The sequence below is a fragment of the Megalops cyprinoides genome, chromosome 4 (genome assembly GCF_013368585.1).
Source record: "Megalops cyprinoides isolate fMegCyp1 chromosome 4, fMegCyp1.pri, whole genome shotgun sequence".
Lineage (NCBI taxonomy): Eukaryota > Metazoa > Chordata > Actinopteri > Elopiformes > Megalopidae > Megalops > Megalops cyprinoides.
Genome location: NC_050586.1, coordinates 12,577,519 through 12,600,821, shown reverse-complemented (window position 1 = coordinate 12,600,821; position 23,303 = coordinate 12,577,519). Strand labels below are relative to the sequence as shown.

The 23,303-nt window shown below is 42.4% G+C and overlaps 2 protein-coding genes across 3 annotated transcripts; both read right to left on the bottom strand.

The window, feature by feature from the left end:
* Window positions 1-1,004: 1,004 nt before the first annotated feature.
* On the bottom strand, window positions 1,005-5,633 carry chmp7 (charged multivesicular body protein 7). 2 transcript variants are annotated; one of them, XM_036527459.1, is made up of 11 exons: window positions 5,380-5,633; window positions 4,550-4,832; window positions 4,016-4,187; window positions 3,606-3,791; window positions 3,364-3,497; window positions 3,025-3,073; window positions 2,789-2,908; window positions 2,396-2,494; window positions 2,086-2,146; window positions 1,471-1,701; window positions 1,005-1,244 (listed from the first exon to the last, which is right to left on the bottom strand). In XM_036527459.1, the coding sequence occupies exons 2-11, from the start codon at window positions 4,825-4,827 to the stop codon at window positions 1,189-1,191; spliced, it is 1,386 nt and encodes a 461-aa protein (XP_036383352.1). In that variant the 5' UTR covers window positions 4,828-4,832; window positions 5,380-5,633; the 3' UTR covers window positions 1,005-1,188. The 2 variants fall into 2 exon arrangements, with proteins under 2 accessions (XP_036383352.1, XP_036383353.1); XM_036527460.1 differs by having other exon boundaries at window positions 1,471-1,698.
* Window positions 5,634-9,512: 3,879 nt separating this feature from the next.
* Window positions 9,513-23,099, bottom strand: lgi3 (leucine-rich repeat LGI family, member 3). The gene is made up of 9 exons (XM_036527067.1): window positions 22,654-23,099; window positions 18,441-18,512; window positions 16,137-16,208; window positions 13,734-13,805; window positions 13,024-13,095; window positions 12,170-12,339; window positions 11,882-12,046; window positions 10,778-10,868; window positions 9,513-10,556 (listed from the first exon to the last, which is right to left on the bottom strand). Exons 1-9 carry the CDS (start codon window positions 22,866-22,868, stop codon window positions 9,827-9,829), a joined length of 1,659 nt encoding a protein of 552 aa, XP_036382960.1. The 5' UTR covers window positions 22,869-23,099; the 3' UTR covers window positions 9,513-9,826.
* Between the last annotated feature and the right edge of the window lie 204 nt (window positions 23,100-23,303).

Genomic DNA, 23,303 nt, shown 5'->3' with positions numbered 1-23,303 from the left:
CAGCTTTACTACTACTTTTGCTATGTCACGGAATATTAATATAATCGTCTCAAAACAATGAACAGAAGTTTTTTAAACAGGAACATTCCATAACTACATTGTAAAAAGCCTAGGTATCCAGGTAGCAAGAATTTTATCCCTATACGAAATTAAGATGCTGGTAGGCCTACTGGTCTTCTTTAAAGGAATAAATTTACGAATCAGTAATGACTTCGCAACCAGCTGCCGTTGCTCACTGGTTTTGATACGTTTTCCTTCTTTTTGCTGGTGCGGCTCACTCATTGACTGTCAGAGTGGATTGCGCATCAATGTTTTGCCACAAATCTTAGTGCAAATAGGCCAGCAAGGTAGTCGTAGCCGTAGCACATTTTCAGTTCAGTTTTTGCAGTTCAATAGTGCATTATGGCGTATTGTATATTAAATTTAAAATAAATATAACTTAAATTCCTCAAACAGAAGTTCAGGCGATTAACACATTTCAAGCGTTAGCTTAGATCGCCATCTTGTGGTGGTAAAATCGATATGTGAATACATCCTCGATAAAATCCATCTGTGAAGTGTGAAATTCCGTCTGGCTTGTTGTGTCTGTTTTCATAACAACCATCCTGACAAGCAGTGGCTTGGCAGTATGGACTGGCACTATCGTTCTGCTTCTAACAGCGCTGTGTTCAGCATTAAGTATTATACCCATATTGTCCAGACTAGTATCCACAAAGATGCCACTAGTCTCAGCTCTTTGTGGTTAACAGAATTTAAAATGAAACCATTACGCTAACTTCTGCTGTAAGTTCACTTGCTAGTTAAGAATGTTATGGACAAAAACAGTGGAGTATATAGATAAGACTAAGAAATAATGAATCTATAAATGTAAGAAGAAAAAACACCATTATGTTCCTAACAATGGTCAACATGAATAAGAATAAGAAGCCTGCATTGTTTGTCATCATAATTTTCAATCATTTTATTACAGTGAAACACATAGATACAATTTTCAAAAGGCCTCTTTTAAAATTGAAAGTTTAAAAAAAAAAAAACAAAGACATTACAAACAGTGATATATTTTGATTACAAAATACACATAGTTTTAACCGATTGCTTTTTCCCCCAGACTCCTTGTGGTCTCCTGAGACTCAGAGCTCAGAGCCTGTCTTTTCAGGCACTCCCTGGGATCAAGTGTACTTCTCTCCATCACTGTGCTGTCTCAGGCCTCTTCAGAGGAGAGATATGGGCTCTTTGTGACACACCTAGAGGGAGGGGGAAAGCCATTGGTGGAGGCCTAGTTCATGTGTATGGCATTTCACCAACAGTGGTGCAAAGAAAGAGATGCAATATCTTGAAGAGAGGGGAGGAAATATAGGTGACAGGCAAGGGAGGAGGGAGATCTTATAAAAGTACAGAAGAGAAGGCAGAATGCATTTGATAGAAAAATGAAGGCTCAGTGCAACGGTCAGTGAGGAACAGGTGGCATACCCGTGTCAGTGAGGGTGAGGCGACTCAGCTCTCTGTCCAGCTCCTCGTCGGTGATGCCAAAGGGGGAGTTCGGTACAGAGGGAAGGGAGTTCAGGAAACTGTCACCAATAAGAGTGCCTCCAGGTTGGAGGGACTTGGAGGGAACGGCTGGCAGTGTGGGTTGTCCATCTGGGGCAGACTCGTCCAATAAGGACTTAAGTTCCTCTTCCAGCTCCTCCGTGTCCCCGCCTACTAAGACAACATGAAAAGCTTAAATCACCATGTGACTGGTTTAAGAGACAGATCATTTGTAACACTGTAATTCCTAGGTGAAGACAGAGGCTTGTTGAAAACAGGAGAGAGATGTTCGACAACATGGATATTATAAAACTACATGGAGTGCACATGTCCAATCCAAATGTACGATGAATGCCTTACAAGCAGTGCAATTGTTTTACACGTTCAGCAATGAAAATGCAAATCTGTTGTATAAAGAGTACAAAAAAACATTAGAAAAGCGCAGTACAATTTGCTGCTGAGGCGGTTTTCCAAATGCAAATCTGATTATGATGCTGAATCATAAGACAGCATGTAATGAATGGCTGACTGCAGCAAATGAGGGCAGAGCCAACGTACTGGAAGAGTCGAGCGCCGCTCCTGCAAGGGTCTGGTTCACCTCGTCTTGAGAGTCACACAGCTGCAATACACAGGAGCGAGATAGGCCTGGTGAGGCAGGAGGCTACTCCACTTGCCCCGTACATACCTGTGGCTGAGGGGCGCAACTGATAAGCACAGAAAGGCTAACCAAAACAATCCACACACTTGAGACAGTCATAAGTATGGATTATGGAAAATGAACGAATGATTAGAATGTGATAAAGAAGATGCAATTCCTGACACTGCAAAAGCATAAGCACAACTTAAAGCATCCCCATGAGAGTCTGACCTCCTGGATCTGATCCACCAGGCTCTCTGCTCGTTCCACTGTTACATCCTTCAGGGAGAGCCTGAGGGCCGCCACCCCTGCCTGGTATGCCTGCATCACCTGTGAAAAGAACAGGCTCGTTTTAATCTCCACAGTCACGGGAGTCCATTTGCTAACATCAGTCACTCTACCACAACACAGCAAAGCAGTTATTCACATTACTAAAAAAGGCATACTGCAAAATGGTCTAGTATGACGCCCTCAAATCCACCAGTACTTATAAAGGAAACCGCTGCATCAAGTTTCAGATCTGACCACTCGGGACAAAGGAGGCTGAGATGTTTAAGTAAGAAAAAGGCAGAGATAGCCCTGGTAAGTGCTTTTTGTGGCAACAACAATTGTGTACCCCCTCACCAGGCGGTCAGTCTGCGAGTGTGCAATCCTGTCCAGGATTCCCTTCACAGTTTCCAGTTGGGCGTATAGCCGGTCTGCTCTCTTTTCCACACGCTTCCGCCCTCTCAGACACCTCAGAGCCTGTCAAGCACAGAAGCACTTTCAATATGAACTCGGGGCTCCCCTCTGATTACGCACAATATTCAAGCAAAGCTAACAGTTCCTAAAGTCAAAGCTGTAGGAGATTTTGCCTGTACCTGGGACTTCTTCCCCTCTTGCAGCAATGCCCTTGCCTCCTCTCTGCATCTGCACATTATAAATACAAGCTTTGGGATCAGAAACGCTATGAACATCCACACTGCTCTTTCTTTGACAAAGTTATCCTTTTGCAATGTCAGAATTGAGTTATGCAATGGTTATATAACACAGAGAAGAGCCAAAATGAGGCTATTACAGTACATTTTCTCATGAGGTTTGGTCTCAGTTTTGGTGGCAGTTTGCAGACCAATAGACAATGACATTTTAAGGAGTAGCAGAGATACATCCCTGCTCAACCCTGGCTGTAGCAGACAGCAGGAGTGAGTGTTGGGGCTCACCTCTCAGCCTCCTCGCCCAGTTCCTGCACTCTCTCTCCCAGGAGCTTCTCACTGCGCTGCAACTGGTAGATTCCAAGGTCGACATCACTGACCGGAGAGACACGGCCGTGGCCAGGCTGGGAGAACTTCACAATCTGCACAGAAACACACACACACACACACACATCCAAGTTCATCCTATATCTGAGGGCTTCATCTACAACACAGGTTTACACGTGACCCGACCGTGTGCATCTGCTCACCTTCTCTCCCTCGTGCAGCGACACCATCACCTGCTTCTCCCTCTGCAGCTGCAGCAGCGCTAAGCACAGGGTGGTCTCGTCAGGACACACGTGGGCACACAGCGTGCGCAGCTCCTGGAAGGAGAGGAGGGCACGGTCTGCCAGTGGGGAGCTCCGGTATGCGGCCAGCAAATCCGCTGCCTTCTCCTGAGAGGACAGAGAGACAGATGTAGAGCGAGGGTGGTTTGCATACGTCACCCACTCAAACTGATTCTTTAAACTCAAGCCCTCTGAGTGAGCTCATCAGCAGATTCAGCTCTTCACTCAGAAGCATTTCAAAATGCATTTCGTGTCCTTGCGCAGCCATTTCTGCTTGCTAAGCTCAAGCTGAGCTGGAGGCAAGCTGGATTGCTTTACACTGCGCCACACACCTTAACAAGCTCGATCACCACAAAGGACTCTTCCAGGGGTACGCGGCTGCTGCCCAGCAGTGTGGAGAGGGTCCACTTCAGAGGTCGAACCAGCAAAAGCCCCACGCCCCAGGACAGCCAGCCAGAGTCTACATTTGCTGCAAACTCAGACTCCTTCTGCACCTTGCCACACCTGCTGGGTACAAACAACAGCTGCAGAGCACTGTACACAGTGGCACTATACTGTATGTGCAAAACTTCCATCCCTGTAAGCAATCTCAAAAATATATATTTTTACCTTAGTGCTTCTGTGACCACAAGACATACAATACTCTGGTTGTCTTTGACAAATTATACCTGTCATCAGGTCAATAAAAAATTTGCACAGCTATGATACATATGAACAGTCCCCTACCTTGATCAGGAGCAATCTCTTGTGATTCACCAAAAGAAAAACTGAAACTGAACAGGAACTGAAACTGAACAAGTACCTGAGTTATAAAGACATTCAAAAGGGAAGGAATGCATGACAGTGCTACAGGAAAGGCTGTGTACCTGGCCATGCCCTGAATGACAGTGCCTAACCCCAGTGGCACGTTGCCTTTTCTTCGAAAAATCTGGTTCAGCTCCTTCAAGTTCACGCAGACTGCCCCTCGGCGCCTGCAGATGCCAGCTATGAGCGGGGACCAGAAGTCCATTTTACTGTCCCAGTCGGTGGTGTCCACCTCTCTGTTCTCTTTAAAAGCGGAGAACAAGAATGACATGCGCTCGTCATCTGCCCAGTCTGGAGGGAACTCCGCGTGCATGCCCTCTTCAGTTGATTGGCTCGACATGTCGCCTACAAACAAGCGAGAAACGAAGCCATATAAGCAATAAGAGAAGGGCAAGGAGGGCACATGTACGACCTTTAAAAAGAGTCAAGGGGCTAGTTGTATTTGTTCGATGCTCGTTAAGAGTAACAATTCACAAGTGAAGGTATGACACAGCAATAGCTAGATTAGCTAACTAGAGACGACTCCAGACGCAATAACGTCTCTTCCCGAAAACAAAAACTCTGCCAAGTGCCATCTATGTCACAACGACGCAGTGACGGGATAGATACAGCATCTAGTCAGCAAATCATTATTCCTTTCAGCTTGCTACCTAGACAGTCTTGGAAAAATGTTAGCTAACTAGCAATCAGTTAGCTAACGTTAGTTCCACTGCGATATTGCAAACTAGTAGCTAAGAGCAATGCGCCAGTTGACAGACGGACATGCTCACTGTTGTCCTTTTGACTTCCGTCAACGAAGCTACATAGCTAGTCTAACTATCTTACAGTTGGCTACAAAAGCGTGACATTCTGTAAATATGAGATAGCTTGCTTAGTGGCCCATCTCACTCACCGAAACAGCAGTAGCTGGCTAGCTAGCCGACTGGCTTGCTAGCTAGCTAACGAGATAGCCTAAGGACACAATAGCAGGTCACTGCTTTCCTCGACACTGAATCCTAGCACGTCGATGAACGCTTCATTGTCTCTTGCTGCCACTTCATTTGGCTTCGTACAGACAGCAAAGGAAATATCCGTTATGGTAAATCAGCACAGCTTATTAGACATATCACTGTGGCATGAGCCCGGAAGTCAACATTGTTTGTATTGTTTGTGGTTTAACTGACTGGCCTATAAACCAATCGAAACACAGAACAGACTCGGGGGCACTGTAGTGGCTAAGGGGACAACAGAGACGACATCAGGTGAGCTAACGGAGACAGCCGAATACGTCCGATTTCTTTTTAAACTGACTCACCATTGAACGTGAGCAGCGAACAGCTACAGGCCTGCTGATATACACGAAATAATAATGTGTCATAATATTAGAAACAGTAGAAATATGCTGATATTTCCAGCTAACTAGAAACGAAAATTACTTTGTAATGTCCTCATCTGCGTTGCTTTACAATGTTGCTCACTTGAGCCAAAATAAAAACGTAAACACAAAATAAAAGCATTTCCAAATGGCGATTTCTTTGTGGTGTTCTTTATTTGCATTGCTTTTGACGCTGTTCATTTTCATTGCTTTTCGTCTTTCTCATTTCCCTAACTTTTCATCATGATAATTACAATGCATCGCTTTTCCTTCTGTATCACTTGTCTTTGTTAGTTTAGGCCTATCATCCTCTGGGGTGGACTTTGAGATCATGCCCATTTCCCCAGGGACAGGACCTTAAAGTTCATCGTTATGCTGTGCAGTGGAGTCTGTGCGGCTGTTTGCCAGATTCTTGTGATTGGCCGCATTGGACGAAACTACGGAAAACTTTTGATTCCCAACCCTGTTGCAAGGGACCTGCTAGGTATGCTGGTTTTAGTGCCACCTGAGCTCTCTTTGAATTTAGCTTGATGGAACTGTTAACCAGATCCCAAACTAAACTAATTGCTATGTTATATGCTATGTCTTTGACGATCAATTTTACGTCTAATGAAATATGCAAATAGCGATAATTCATTGTGGTAGGTTAAGTTTCGAATCTAAAATAAAAACTAAAATTTCAAAATGCCATTTAGAAGCTTGATTTCAATTTTTTATATATTTTTCAGATGCACATGGATTATGGATTGTGGTGAAAACATTATTTTAAGGCCACTCGGCTGATCAAGTCTGATCAAGGAAATTCGTAGCCCTCCTTGGCCTTTTTATGTGTACTTAATTTTATCCTTGTGTGTGACATCACATCATCTTTGGGCACCTTCATTTTTCACATGATGTCGTCACGTTTGTCCCTTTAGTTTCTTTCGTGGAACGCTCCGCTGAAAGTTGTGCCTACCCAATCACAGCCTTGTTACAAGATCATGGCCAAATTCAGGGAGTGCTAAAGCTGACTCACAGTCTTGCTTGGTTTTGCCCGATTAGGGCACAAGCAGGTTTTGATTTACTCGGGTACTGTAGACAATAGCTGTAATTTTGGTGTTTTTTTACTTATTCACTGAACAATTGTCTTCAGTATCCCATTATTGAGTTAGGTTGTCATAAAAGTTAGATGTGATAAGTAGACAGATTTACTTATCATGTCAAAATGAGATCGGTTACGCGACAGTGAGGCAGAGTACACCACAAGCAAATAGCCATAATTTGAAGTATACTGAATAATGATTCAGTAATGATTCAGTGTGATTTTAAAAGAGCAAAATAGAGTGTTGACTGGCTCAATCTCCACTTATGAAAGGCAAGATTAGAGCTTGTCTTTATTTAGTCACACAATTTTAAATGAGGTTCAATCATTGTTGAATCACATTGGTCGCTGAGTGTTGTGCTTTCCCAAAAGGTCAGCAAGAAACTAAAATTAGAAATGCAAGATTCCATATAGTACAGGGAGGCAGTTGAATAGTTAAAGCATATTTATTAATCACCATGGCAGCATTACTTGGTTATGTTTCCAGTAACACACCAGAAAGCACAAGCAGTGACAACAAGCTCCTCTGGGGTGAATGTTTGATGCAGATATTCATAATTTCTGCTAAACTGTTGACCACATATGTAGAGATGTTCAAACTCATCAACACATATAACAGTCTGGTGCCATCAGTATGGAAGCAAAGAGCAACTCTTTTCATATGTCTCTAAATGTAACTTTAAAGGGGGAAGGCAAAGTTCTTTAGAGTTTAATAGTCACATTGAAATACACCAGTTTCAGTTTAGCTGATTTTTCATTATTGTTACACAATTTCACACTGTATAAGCAGCAAACCCATACAAAGTACAATTGTTTAATTCTCATATTGCATTGCATTTTTCAATTCCACTTTCAAAATGCCATGTTGACTTCCTTGTACAATCATTCGGTCTGTACATCTCTCTGCCCTCACAAAATACACTTTTGTAGGATAGTGTATAAACACGACAGTAAGAAACACACCACGTGTTTAAATCAAACACAACAGTCTATACTGGAATAAAATATATCTCACAATGATATTCACAGCATTTATTACACACATTTGGCAAACAGTTAATTTCCTGGAAAGTATTTTAAACTTCAAGCTATTGCTATTGAACAAACAGAAATGATAAATTTTTCACTTCTGAGGTGTCACTTCTGAGGTGATTTAAAGTAATTTGGTGGATTTATTGCATACATTTCATGGAAGTGAACAAGATAATGCTTGTGATGCAGGACAATATTAATCAACATTATCACAAAGCCACAATCGCAGCTGGTTTTCTCTAAAAAGAAATGAACACAGATTGTTGTTCACATAGATGAGTGAGCAGTGGAATCAGATATGGAAGGGGACAATTCAGTCAAAGTGTATGCAATTTCCCCCATATTATTTTAGAGGGTAATTTAAGACAGTGTCATCTTTTTATAACCTCCACAACATTTCATTATTTCAGTTAAGGTACATATAAAATGGTTTGAAGGGAACAAAGACTTTTGTTATGGATCATCAGTTGATTGTATGGCTCCTGGTAGATGTAATCACACAAGTGGGAAATCACACACAGTCTACTATAAAGGTGTGGATCAGTAACAGGAAACAATAGCTTTCAATGATTTCAGCCAAAACAATGAAACAAACATAAGAACAGCACAAATCAGTGTCAAATATTGAATGGAGTCCTTTTGGATAACTGTATACATTATGTGATGTAACAGAAGCTGAGAGGGCTAAAGCTCAATAGCTTTAAATGTAAAGTTGCAAAAGAGTGAATTTATAGCAACAGACTAAATAAAAGGATATTGATGAACAAAAGATGCTATAAAATACTGAAATGGGAAAGGATGGATCCACTGTAGGAAAAGATCTGTAAATCATAGCATTAAACACAGGATAACATATTGCTTTGTATTCCCTGTATGTATTTCAAGAGTTCTAAATAATTGCTGCAACCAAGAACCATGATTCTGAAAAAAATCTGCTAGTAAGTGACTTCTAAAACATGCACACAGCATTTCTATTACATAGTTAGACAAAAGTCATAATATTTAATTAGAGTTTATGGTGAGGTATGAGTGAGATGCATGAACACAGTGGATTACCTAACATGCCCTATTTTTAACAGTCTACTGCAATAGAAAATAGGTCAGTAGTTTGGCATGCTTTCATTGCGTCATTTTTTATATAAAGTATAAAAATGGGATTGAACATTCAGTGCTGCAGCATATTTTTAGTTGTTATTTGCAAGGAATCCCCTTTTCCTGACCATTGTTTATGAATGTATGTCTCTGTATAAATCAGACAGAATCTTCTAATAAATAAATACAATATAACAGTGTCTAAGGGGTAATTACAGCTTGATTGGTAGCAATAATCTATCCATGTCTGCAAATATGATCACCAGTTTGAAATAATCACATATAACAACCAGTTTTCAGTGTGTCTTTCTGTCCAAATACATTTTTCCTTAAGAAAGTAAAATAAATTAATGGTAAAAGAAATATAAGGAACAGCATTTAATGCATTACGCTCTATATGTAAAGTTTACTTCACTGGTAAATGCAGTAGAATTTTGTCACACTTTCTAATAATATACTTTGTCGGAGTTGAAGCAATGAGATTGTTTTGATGGTATGAAGTTATTATTTGACTAACAAGTCTATCTAATGAATAATGACAGCATCATCTTTTGATTCGTGGTAGTCATCATTTTTTAAAATGGGATATAGTCTATATGGTTAATGTAGATTTTTTCTCTTTTCTTTTAGATGCCCCTCCCTTATCTTCAAAAGAAAAAAAAATGTTAATTGGAGTCATGTTAACAGACACACAAACCCCATAACTAAGGTGGATTTATACATGACTGGCCTACTTGCTCCTTCACTCAGGCAGCAGGGCTGTCAGCTCCATTTTTAGGTTTATTTGGCACTCAGGTCTATCACCAGGTGCTGGTAGGCCAAGGTGTTGCCTTTGAAACTGGCAGCCAGGAGGATGTCCTTGTTGTCGACGGAGACCAGGCTGAAGGCCCGCGGGGCGCGCATGTTGAGCTCCTGGAAGGGCTGGAACCGTTGAGTGAGGTCATCCCACAGGTACACCCTAGAGAAGGAGAAGTCACTCCCCAGGATGAGGTACTGACGGATGCCGACCGTGAAGGGGTACACAGCCATGGAGCCGCGAGAGGGTAGGGTCTGGACCTCCACAAAGCGCTGCCCTTCCCAGCGCAGGATCTTGGAATCCCCGATGAAGCGTGTGAGACACAGGTAGACGACCTTGCGCACCCGAAAGTGCTTCACCATCTGGATGTCCGCCATGTCTGTGATCTCAGAGTAGAAGGCAAACTGGCGCTGGCTGCGGTTCCACTGGTAGACCACCGGGGGCTGTGAGGCACTGGAGAGGATGAGGCGGGGCTTACCGTCCACCTCCAGGTACTCCACGTGGGTGTCGCGGTGCCAGGGGTGTAGGGACTGGTGGGAGTAGAAGCCGTTGCTGTTCCAGCGGTACAGACTGGTAGAGCCGGCCTTGGAGCTGTCGGCCACTGCAAAATACCAGTCCCCCTCCAGCTGGAAGGTGTCCACAAAGTTGGGCTTGCGGACACGTGTGGTGTCTATGTCCTGGATCTTTACAAAGCGCTGAGGGTCCTCCTCCCACCTGCCAACAGTGGGCCAGTTGGGTCATGGGTAGTCAGCTTGGTTTCATCACCAACACCGTTGGTTTCACAATTTACACAACTTTTCAAAGACCACTTAAATAATTGCCATCATTGGTCAGAATGTTTTGTTTAAACTCCAAATGCACCTTGTAAAATTAGCCTACATATCTACTATACTTCAGAATATTTAGAAAAGGGAATGAGTGCAGAATGAACTCACTTGTAGATGTGGGATCCCCCAAACAGTTGGGCCACCACCATGTAAAGGGTGTTGTTAATGATTACTGGCTTGCAGTAGACAGCGGAGCGAGCTGAGAAAGACACACACAAAAACACACACCATTAACATTATTATTATCATCGCCATCAAGAATCCCATCTGTGAAAGTGAATTTGCAAGCTGTGGCATACTTAAAGTATTGCTGTGTGTTTTATAAAGAAAAAATATTTTATTTTAGCATTTTTAGAAGCAGCATAGAAAAGCAAAGGTGACTCCTCTTAGTGCTTCTATGTTTATCCCATTTTCAGTTATAGGATCAGGTTTGCAGCTGTGGAGAATCTCTATCCCTGAAGAGGATTTTAGCCTCAAACCTTCACTGTGGCCCTTTGGGTGGAGACAGCGGGGGAATAGCCCTTTTTTGCTGAGTGCTCCTCTCTCTCTCTCTTATCTCTCTGTCTACCAGTCCCACTGAGACATGGTCTGAAAACCCTGCCTTCCCCTCTCCCTCTGTCTTATTCCCAGTCCATTACTTTAAAAGCTACTACTTCAATACAGAAATAGATCACTGGGGCTTGTTCTAGCCAAGACCATCAAAGATGATTCAGTGTTCTGAGAGAGGTACTGCTTTCACCTTGTTTAAAAACTGAAACACTAGGAGAGATTTAGCTTCAGCTCTTTGAACAAACAGGTAAACAATTCTTTCAAAAAATTTCTTTGCATTAAAGACAAAAGAGGCAGTCCTGGTGCTTCATTTGGGTCTTGGCAGGCCATAGAGTCTGAGCTTATTTTTGCTGGTATAAAGCAATCAGATGTACAAGAGCACTCACTGAGGAAAGTAGTGTATCACAGGGCTATGATTCCAGTCTGTCTGCATGCATGCTACTAAATAATGGTACCAAGCCTTTAGTGTGATGGATGGTAATGGAACCCATAGCCTTCTGGGCCAACAGATGGACTGCAAATCCATGGAGTAACCACATTGCAGTTCTTAGCATCATGGACTGCAGACCTGGACCTCTAGAAATTATGCCAACTTGGTTTACTGGTTAGTGCAATGAAGGATTATTTGGATAAAAGGGAGACATTTTTCATTAAGAGCCTTACATGTGATATTGTGGTACTTCCTGAAGACCATCTCCACATGGTCCCACACATAGAGTGTACATATCCCCGTGTCAGGCAGCGCAAAGGCCACAAACTGGTCCCCATTAAATTCGTAGGACTCCACAGACACAGACTGGAAAGGGAATGTCTCATACACTGCAAAGTCTGTAAGGGAGAGAGACCGGGGTCATCACAAAGTCATTATTAAACAACACAATCACACACACACACACGCACACACACAAAGAAACAGTCACTCCCCAATCCCCAATAAATTCCCTGAGAAACCTGCACTTATGCAGTTGAAGTCTCGAGGTGTGAGGTCATGGATGCGTCTGCCCTGGAACTCGAAGGGGCTGGAGCAGTATATGGCGGGCACTGAAGTGTTTGTTTTCTCCATCCAGTCCACCAGCCACTTGATCTTACAGTCGCAGCGGAAGGAGTTTCCCCGCAAGTCTCTAGGAACAAGCAGTACAGGATAGGAACCTGGGGCTTCAATTACCACGTTCAGGAACAACCTCACAAATAGCTCTGCAGCCAACAAGTAAATATTACAACACAAAGTGCCATAAAAATAGGATAAACTGTCAGTTAAGACAACCAAGCCCAATGCCACTGTAACATCTACAAGGTAACATGTACCATTATGCTACAAAAAAAAAACAATTATGCATATAGATGCCAGTATATCATTGGGATTATCAAGTGGGCACCTCCCTTCATTGGTGTTTCATTGAGTTAGGCCCACAACATGTTGGGAAGGCTCACTATTGCCCCAGAATAAAGTAGGGGTGTTGCCTTTGAAACAGAGGTAATCGTTATGTTTAGGAGCATGGAGAGGGGAGATAACTGCAACTTTCAAGGATGCGTGAAACCTTATCATGCAAATATGTCAGCAGAGTACATTAAGTACTCATCTACTTTGTTGTACCTTGTTCCTGTTATGTACTAAGGCACCCTTACCCAGAGCAACTTATATAGCTTACATTTTCACACATTATCCATTCACATAGCTTTATATTCAGCAATTCATGCTCACGGGTGCAGTAGCAGATACTGAGCCTGCTGGGAAACTAGGCCTTTGGTCATATGCCCATCTTCGTAGCCACTACAAATAGTGGTTTGTCGGAGAGTGTACTTACAGGTCAGTCAGGATATCCAGGTGTTTGAAGAGGTCTCGAGGAAGGACTTGCAGGTTGTTATTGGACAGGGATCTGCATATTGACAAGAGGTTTTAAATCTGAATATCAACATACTCTTTTCCTGGGAAGCGCTACATCTCTGTATTTCCCAGGAACAAAACGGACAAAACGAACAAAAGGCAGACACAAATGATTAACCCCCCTAGCCTACTGTTCACTACAGTTGCCCAAGTCTTTGCATCTCACTTTTTTCTGCTATTTATGTTTAGTTCAAGGGATAAAGTCATTTCTCAAATTGATAAAACACAAGCTAAGAACTCAGTCACATGATACTCAAGGCAACTTTGAATGGGTGGCAAAAGCTAAGATCTAGATATTGCAATCAGCATACACACACAGTACTGTACCTGTTAAGAGTGTGTGCTGGAAAGCCTTGTAAGAGCAGAAATACAGTGCAGTGTATTGCACACGGTAACAGCAAGTTACTATTTTTATTTTGTTTCAGAACATGATCATCCCAGTTTAATGCATATGAAGTTAGGGCTTTCTGCTGATTTTACAGTTGAATAGAAATGGGGAATAGGGGAATGGATGATTTAAGAGCTCATGGCAATGTAAATACAGCTGAAAATACTGCAAAACCACCATGTTAGGAAATTATTAAGGAATCTCCCTGTGCTAACAGTGACAGAGATATGATAAATACATACAGGTGAGTCAAGGCTTTGAGTCCTCTGAAGGTATGTTTGGACAGGGCCTGAATGTCGTTGTTCTCGATGAATCTGTAAAATAGGATGGTAGAGAGAGGTTCAATAAGCAAGAAATGTGAAGACTGACCATAATACCTCAACGTGGCTGAGTAGAAGACAGGTTGGAGCTTTGAGGGAATGTGTGTATATGTAACATGACTAGAAATATATTGCATTGACACTTCACCAAACAGTGGAATAGATCAATGAATTATGGACAATGAAGGGAAAAATAAGCGGGTCAAACAAACAGCCCCCTCTCATTCCCATCTCTCCTTTGTCATTCACAGAGCAGAGCTAAGGAAATGCTTCCTCCTCCTTGTAGCATATGAATGAGCCACTGGAGGAGCATAATTCAATTAAGAGCGTTTTAATAGATTGCAGCACCGCGGGTGTATATTTCACTCCTCTCATTTAAGGTGCTACATTTATCTTGTAAAACCTTTTAGCCTAATGGTGCCTGTTTTTGGTCTTTATTTATTTAATTCCATTTAAAAGCCTTTTCCTCAGCTGATGATCAGCTGCAACCATTAAGCAGCATTCATGTAGCCGGCGCACAACGCAGGCTGAATTTTAAGCAGGCTTGATGGGAATTGCCAAGGCAGGGATGCGTCACCTGCAACACTGACCTTGGCTTTAATCTAAGAAAGAGAAAGGTGGGAATCCAAACCTTCTGTATATCCTGTACAATGCAGACTACCCATTGCTTTCCATAGCACATCAAACTGATGTGTCACAGTCAAAATTGGGTATGGCATTAGCAGCTGATCAGAACTCCTATCCCCTTGTGTTATGCCAGCATTTTTCTGGGGTGTGCAGCAAACGGGCTGACGTATGTCACTATCAGACAGCACTGAAGGTCCAAATAATGCTAGCAAGGTTATAGCTACCCCCGATTCTCAGTTCAGCTGACCCTGGATCCAAGCCACAGAAATCAAAAAGATGCTAACACAACAAGAGGGGGAGGCAGATTAAATTCTACACGGTATGACAGAAGCATCTAAAACGGCACCCCAAAACACTTTCATCAGCAATGCGGGAGACCGCTTCCCAAAAAAACGCTCTTTAAATGATGCTGCATGCTTAAGAAGACCATATGCCTCATCAACCGCAATACACAACAGGAAATATATAATAAGAAATTCGATCAGAGAAGGGAGCCACGCTGATAGCAGCTCAGCAAATCAATGGACAAATCAAAACTAAATAAAACAAATTAACACTACTCAGTAACCAACAGTGTCTCTGTGGGAGTGTGGCTAAAAGAGACAGATGAGCACACACAAGAGCACAGCTGTGTGTACCGTGGTGTGTCTGTGAAACTTCCATGGGGGAATGCCACATCACTGATTCAGCCTATCCTGGTACATTACATTATTGTCCTTTAGCAGACGTTCTTACCCAGATAAACTTACATAGGTTACCGTTTTTTGTATGTTATCCATTTATACAACTGGATATTTACTGAAGCAATTCTGGTTTAAGTACCATGTCTTAGGATACACCAACAGTGCCTAAACGGGGAATCACACCAGCAACCTGTTGGTTACAGGCCCTGCGTCTTACCACTATGGTGTGCGCAATGGTAGAATGGCTGCCGTCTCATTAACACCCAGGTTTCATCCACCCCGGTCAGGCACAGCACTGAATTTGAAGCTGCAGGCTCATCAGCATTCACCATGGGGGCTCACCCTGGACTGCTGGCAGTGCTAAGGCCTGGAAATGGGCCACGGCCAAATCCACACAATCACTTTATGGAACTTAATGCATTGCTTCCGTGGCCCTCCTGCACATGATGGAAGGCAAAAGCCAGGCCATCAGCAATTTCATATTTCCTCATGTCCATCAATAAGGAAAATAGCCCATTCAGCTTTTCTGTGCTGAGAGGGCATGCCTGAAGGATGAAAACTTTGGTGTTTTGTGCCTTTGGGTTTTGGGTGTTTCACTGACCACTATTGAGCATATAATATCATGGCCCCTATTGAATTATAAATTTAGAAAATGCTACAACCACAACACTAAAGACTTTGACATGAACGACAACAGAAAGAGTCATTCTGTGATTTTAATCAAGTGCAAACTACAAAATATTCCACATAGGTTTTACCACAACCATATTTACACCCAGTAAAAAGTATGGCATGAGTCTGGATTCAGGCTTTTTAATGAGACTGTTAAAACAGCAAGGGACTAATTTTTTGTATAATTTGCATCACCATAAAAATGTATAATGGAATGGTTGTGGTTTGGGTTTATGCCTGCTAATCCATTAACATGGAAAATGGAAAATTATGTTTGTGGTTCCCAAGGGATCGCATGTTGAAAAGAAGATTCAACAGCGTTTGACTGTGATCAGGCACTTACAGATACTGCAGGTGTGAGAGACCGGCAAATGCATCGTCAGCAATTACGGTGAACGTGTTGGAGTTGAGCAGGCTGCAGAGAAAGAGAGAGAGAGAGGGAGAAAGACATTCAGACAGAGGCAGTGTGCTGTGAAGTGACACATCAGAACAGTGCACACCTTGTGAGACTTATACCATTTATTTAATATAGACACATGCTTTGCTTTCTTTCATAAGCCAGACAGGTGATCTTACAGGCAGAGATATGCTTGCCCTCCTTCTCTATTTTTGTCTATTCAGGCCTCACACAATGTTTTCATTAAGCTTCATCTTCTGTATTTCTCACAATATGTGATTTTTTTGTGCTCTTTGACTGTAAGATTGCTTCCCAAGCAGATATAGTTCACTTGCTTTTATTTCAACTGAACTTTCTCAAAACGCTGTAAGCTTGGATTTATTTTCACTTAAGTGTTCACGTGTCATGTTCATGATTTGTTCAGTTTTATTGTTTTGTTTGATAGTGCATTTGATATTAAAATACTACTACTACCACTGTTACTCTACAACTACTAAAAACAATAACAAAAATAAACAATAGTATCAGTACATTTGCATTTAAATTTTGTTATTTATCAGCACCTCTCATCCAAAGTGACTTCCAGTGTGCAAACACAAAATGCATTCAAGAGGACAGCATGAAATGATGTACAAAAAATAAGTACACGTAGATGAGTCAACATATACGTGAAAGGCAATACTCTCCATTATTATGAATGAAAAAATACAAAACGACAAAAACAGTACAAACAACAAAAATGCAATATATAACATAAATATACAACATATAAAATATATTGCACTGTTAACATCACTGTTGTTGTCATCATACTAATAATTGTTATCATAAACACAGTGATAATCATGATGCCATCAAATGCATATGATAGTAAACGAGAGAGCAAATTAAGGATTGTAATGGCTGTAAAGGACATTTCTGCCTTTAGGGCTGCTCATTTACCTGTGTGCTATCCAGTGCCAGTTGCAATTGTGCTACAAAAGCTCCTGGAAGTGCTTTCATCAATCTTGGTGCATAGCACTGTTGCATAGTAATCAGGGTTGCAGGATTATATATGGCCTCTGTGTGATACAGGCTTAATGTAAATTGTATCACTGAAGGAGGTCTACCAATTGCATCTCACCAAAAATGCCTGGAAACAAGGCTCAAATGCAAGTGCTGGCTTGCTGAAATGATCTTTGTGAGCTGTCCTTTGTGAAGGATGTGACAAACATTGGCAGTTCCCCACTGAGAAGGACCATATTCTTCATTTTAACCAGAAGGGGATACCTGTCCTTATGATGCCCACAACCATATTCTTCCCCCTACCATTCACAGGGAGAATGATATCAATTTGTCTCATAGATGAATTTTAGACCATTTAAATATGAGAACCTACTACGGAGCTGGTATTGAGAAGTTGAAACAAATACTGGACATTTCAGGCTTGTCAAACGCAGAAAATTACATAGGGCACTACATGTTTTTGAGATTTTCCTCATATGGACACACATGCACATGTGTTACATTAATTCTATTGTCTCTAGCGGATGCATTCTTTTTAAAATAAAACCAATTTCAACAGCCCTTGTGATATTTCTGAGACCAGATATCAAAAGCAGGGAATCGTACCCTTTTGCAGGCATACTGATATTTGCCCTCTCTGCTCTAAAGCTCTGTATCAGACTTGCCTGCGCATTCCCATCCTGAGCAAATTTAACAGCACAAACGCTGTCAGTACCATTATTTTCAGATACGAAAAGGGTGCAGTACTGTAAGGCCACACACACACACACACACACACACACAGGCAGTGCAGAACCAACTGGCACAGTCCTCCTATTGTTTGGCCTGACGGCTGCAAGGGCTCTGTCATCGCTGGTGACACTGACACCGACACTGATACAGAACACCAGCCCCATCACAGGCATGTCACTTACTAGCGACTCCTGCCCCTCAAAGAGGGACAGGGGCGGCCTCACAGCACCCAGCTCTAAGCCACAGCCAGCGACAGGCTATCCTAACGGTGCTGCCTAATTCATGAGATCGGAGCTTGTCACCGTGCGAGCTGACAGATACCGTTTCAATCTGTCGCTATAACCGGCTGAGACCGGTCTTGTCATGTCATCAAGCCTGTTGTGGCTGAAGGCAAGAAGACTTCATGACGGAGCGTGCTGTAGTGACTAAAGCAAGCAGTGTGTGTTCTGTCATATCGTGAGGGTGTGAGGGAGATGTCTCTCCAGAGACATGGTGAATCTGCCGTGGACTCACAGGAACTGCAGCAGGTGCAGGTGGGAGAAGGCCCCCTCTGGAATCTCCGTGAAGGCTGCATTCACCATCGTCCTGTACGAGAGGGCACAAAACACAGATTGATTCATCATCCGAAGTTAAAGAATGAGATAATCATAATCACCATTATCATCATTATCCTCCTCTTCATCATACTCGTAATCAACCATAATCACCTCATCCATCATCATCAGCATCATAATTGAAGTTGCAAACAAACATTCAGACAATCCCTATGCAATTAACTAAACCTAGACAAAATGGTCCCGTCCACGACCATGGGAATCCCACTCACTACTTCCTTTCCATGTCGGCTGTTCATGGCATCCCTCCCCCACCCCACATCCCCATTTTTTCCCCCCACGCATGATGTCCAAATGGGTGGTCAACAACCTTGGCCCATGGCCGGGTTCGATCCCTTTGCCGAACTCCAAACCAGATCTAAGTTCTGCTATACCCACATCAATCACAAACTTTACGCTTTGATTGTATGGAAATTCATATTGACTGATTTACAAATTATGGCACAAGCATGATGAATGGCACACCTACTTCATGGGACTTGATAAAAAAAAATATATAAACAAATTTATAATTGAATTCCTAAACTTTGTGTATCTGTGCATTTTATAGCCTTAGAGTACAAAATACAACAAACAGAATGTGAAAATGATCATAGTAACTACCCATATTTACCAGCCTCCCATCTATTCTTCTCATCTCCCTCCATTGGTTACCTATTGCAACCTGTACTCGCTGTGCTGAACCCTAAAGCAGACCTCCCCCCACTTACATACATTCACTCATCTCTCCCAACAGGCCTGTCATGTCCACTTCCTATGCTGGTTGACTGTTTGTCTCTCCCCTCTGTAGCCCAATTGTGAAGGCCCATTCATACCTAGCGGTAGAATAAGCTACCTACCCCAATCCACACGTTAAGTTCTGTTGCATTCTCAACACTAAAGGTCAGCACGCGCCGGAATGAAAGCGCTTTAGACTGCACCTGGGCACCTGAAGCACTTGAGCCTGCTGTCTCATTAGCACTCTTACTCTTCGGGTTGTTATAATGTCATTGCTGTTCTCACACAAACCGTGCTTGGGGAGCTGTGAAAGATGCAGCTGTCTATAAATGTGCGCCAAATGAATTATTTCTGATAAGTGGCTGTGTCACTATTAGCCATCACTTCATTAGAACTCCAGTTGGTGTTGTAGGTAATGTATTAAGTATTGCCCTGGGGAATTTGTTTAAGATGTGCCTAATCGCAAACTTGCTTGATTGTAGGCAATAGCCCTGTGGTGGCTTTTTATTTGCTTGCAGCCACTGAATGTATTGCTCTGTTGGTTCTTTGCTGTGTTTTCGAATGCATCTGCCAAATAAATAAATAATAATAATCAGAGGACTTATGTATTATTTATAAGTGCTGAGCTCCCTTTCATCACCCTTTTGAAAACAAGCAGCATGTCACCCATTTCTAAAATTGCTAGATGTGTTCTATTTCACATTAGAGTAACAGGTAAGTATTTAAGGTAAGATAAGATAAGATAAGATAAGATAAGAGAGCTTTATTGTCATTGTTCAGGACAATGAAATTACAGTTGCTACCCCGTGTCAGTGCTATGACAACATATAACAAGAATTTAAAAACAACAAGAATATATACAAAATGTGTGAATATATAAAATATGGGAAGTGTATGGAACATAAATAAATAATAATAAATTGTCTGTGCACTGGCAAGAAGTCTGTGTATTTGATAGAAGTGTATTTTAAACCTTGCATAATAATTTTACTTTTTGCAGTTCACAATGAGGAGACTTCGAAGATTAAGCATTGTATGGGCAGAAACATTCCTGGAGAGGGAATGACTTTGGGAGAGCCAAATTATTGTGCAGTATTTTCTTCCTTTTGAAATATTGCAATGTAGTGTGTATATTTCACTGCTCAATAGGAAAAACAATGCATAAACACTTATTTTGAAATACCTGACATTCGGACCTGCTGGTCAAAATTGCAAATATGAGGAGGGAGTCACCATTTTGACATCATACCGAATGAATGTTCTTTTGTGAGCAAAATATATGCAGCATATTAATCAGTCCTTTTGTTTAAACTGGAAGCTACAAGGAGTCTGATATAAAAATGACAGACTAATATCCTTTTACGCTTTCCAGTGTTAAGCAATACAAATTCTCATCTTCCCCACATCTACTTCAAGCACAAGAAGATAATGATAGATATATGTATGATATCACTTGTCAGAAAAATGACCTGATCCTAGTGGCAATGCTGATAATAATGTGATTTTTATGGCAGAGCATTTAAGCGTTGTGTATCCAGCATCCAACAAAAACTCTATACAGACCCCAATCTATATATTGAGTCAGCATGCAAGGGTCACGGACCCACGTGATCTCTTAAGCAATTGCCTGCCGCACTCGGACTGAACCTTTCCCACTGCTTCAGTCTGTTGGAAGGGCTTAATCAGTTTAAACTAGGACATGCTGTTTCCTTTTTCAAGCATTCATGACTTCTCCATTCTAAAATCAGGGCAGCTCCACCTTGAATTGTATCGGCTTCTGCCAACTATAGGGAGAAACAACTTCACCAATGTTGGTGAACTGAAGGCAGCAGAGTTTTACAGGCACAGCTTACCAATCTGCATAATCGGTTGTTGCTGATGTATAAGGATGACATCTTAATTAACAAATCCCTTTACAGCAATCAGTCCCTGAGGTCTGATCAGCAAATCATTATCTTTCCTAGGATTTCAGCCTCAGGTCCCTCAGCTCTCCTGCAATCAATGCATTCCTATTACAAGCTGACTGAAGCCATTCCAGAGACCCGAAGAGAGAGAAAGCCGCAATGAGGCCATCTTTCATCATTTTATTCCCATGTCAGGGCTGATCCAGCCATCCTCATTCTAATAAATGAGAGAACAGTGGTGAAGGTGATCTCTTTATTTTAATGATCCGAATACCCTTTGCAGTCAAAGCGCATTTTACGAAAACACGTACACAAACACACACACACACATTCTCACCGTTTGCTACTCAAAGAGGCTTAGTAATAAAACATTTAGGAAGTGACTCAGAATGGCATTTAAAAAACAAGCTGACTGTAATGCACCCATTAAACTGCAGGTACAAGTGCAGCGCTGTGGTTTAAACAGGTTATGTGTGCCTCAGTGCTGTTGTTGGCATTCCCCATCACCAGACCTGCAGCTGTGAATAAGCATTTTATTTCACCCCTGCTCCTCGAGCACTGAAAGCAGAGTCTCCCATTTTCAGCTGTCAACTGACTAATTTGCATTATAAAAGATCAAAGTCAGTGCAGTTCCTGGTGATGCGCTCTTCACTAAAGCTGACAAAGCCACTTACGCCTTAAATACTAGCCTGCACATTTATGTGGATAAAATAAATCTCAAGCTAGTTGTGTGAGTATTTGGTTTTGAAGTGTGTGTTTGCAGTGCGAAAGTGATGCTTCTGATGAAAACCTGTAGGAACCTGACCAAATTTAGGCTGCAAACAACAACCTGTTTAAAATAATTTCATGCAATCTCCATAGCAGCATCTCCAGACACCTCCGCCTTATTGTCTTAGACATTCATTGGAACATACTTTGGTAAACAACCAGCACTAAAATTACCACAGGTGATGAACTGTTGTTAAAACTAAAGCTTGCACTATGACACAATGTCACATGACTCCCTTGTTTGTTTCTGATATCCATCATATGCCAGGACAGACAGAAAGACAGATGGACAGACACTGCATTGCGTTAAATTGATTCATGAAATACAACAGGTTCCAGGACAAATTCTGGATATAATAAAAAAACTTGTATTTTATAGGGCATCCATGCGTTTGTTTTCAAAGACTAGAATGTCACGCTAAATCCTAAACAGCTGGCTACTGAAGATGAAGTCACCATTAGCTAAGCGTATGACATCATAGACCATTCCATCACTCTCATGTAATGCAGCATTCCCAGAGAATGGCTGCCTTCAGAATTCCTGGAAGTAATAATTGTACACTAAAAGCTCCTTTGAGACAGTACCAGTTGCATAGTAACAGACAGATTGACTGATGGACCTTGACTGATGGACAGACAGACAGACAGACTGACAGACAGACAGACAGACAGACACACACACACATACACACACACACAAAGGGTGCTCAGTGTCGTACTCACAGGGAGATGATGCCAGGGGGGAAGCTTTTGGGGATGGCCTTGGTGTCCACACAGAAGGCGCTGTCTTTGGTGCAGGAGCAGGTGGTGGGGCAGCGGGGGATTTTGGGGGCCCTCCTGGCCCCGCATTCCCCCGCCAGGTACAATAGCAGGCACAGCATGGCCAAGTGGGGCAGCCCCAGCCACCTGGGCGCCCTCCTCAGCCCGGCGTCAGGCATCCTTCCTTTGGGGGGGAGGGGGAAGAGGGCCTGGGGAGGGAGACAGCACAGCTCCTCAAACTTGGGTGCCTCTTTTGGGAAAAAAAAGGGATCAAATCCAACGGCGACTCTGCAGCACCCGGCGGAGGTGATGCTGTGCTCCTAACGAGAGACTGAGCTAAGTTGAGAGGAAAAGAGAGAGAGGGAGAGAGAGAGAAAGAGAGGGAGAGACAAAGAGGGAGGGCAGTCCTAGGTTGCTGTGTGTGTGTGTGTGTGTGTGTGTGTGTGTGTGTGCCTGCGCGGTGCACGCCTGTGTGTGTGCGAGCTCCCCCGCACTCTCCGCACTCTCTGGTGTAGCTGTCAGATCCCAGTGTGCAGGAGAGAGGCTGCGATTCACTGCTCATCACGGAGCTTGTATGCAACGGCGCTGACATTGAATTATTAATTACCGCTCGG

Excerpts from the sequence above, each read along its gene's own strand:
- chmp7 (XM_036527459.1), bottom strand. The coding sequence starts at position 4,827 with ATGTCGAGCCAATCAACTGAAGAGGGCATGCACGCGGAGTTCCCTCCA. Across the intron at positions 3,792-4,015 it reads TGGTGATCGAGCTTGTTAAG|GAGAAGGCAGCGGATTTGCT; the intron begins GTGTGTGGCGCA and ends CTGTCCTCTCAG. Across the intron at positions 1,245-1,470 it reads CCTCACCCTCACTGACACGG|GTGTGTCACAAAGAGCCCAT; the intron begins GTATGCCACCTG and ends CCCTCCCTCTAG.
- lgi3 (XM_036527067.1), bottom strand. The coding sequence starts at position 22,868 with ATGCCTGACGCCGGGCTGAGGAGGGCGCCCAGGTGGCTGGGGCTGCCC. Across the intron at positions 18,513-22,653 it reads CCCCCTGGCATCATCTCCCT|GACGATGGTGAATGCAGCCT; the intron begins GTGAGTACGACA and ends CCTCTCGTACAG. Across the intron at positions 12,340-13,023 it reads CTGGATATCCTGACTGACCT|AGACTTGCGGGGAAACTCCT; the intron begins GTAAGTACACTC and ends GCTTGTTCCTAG.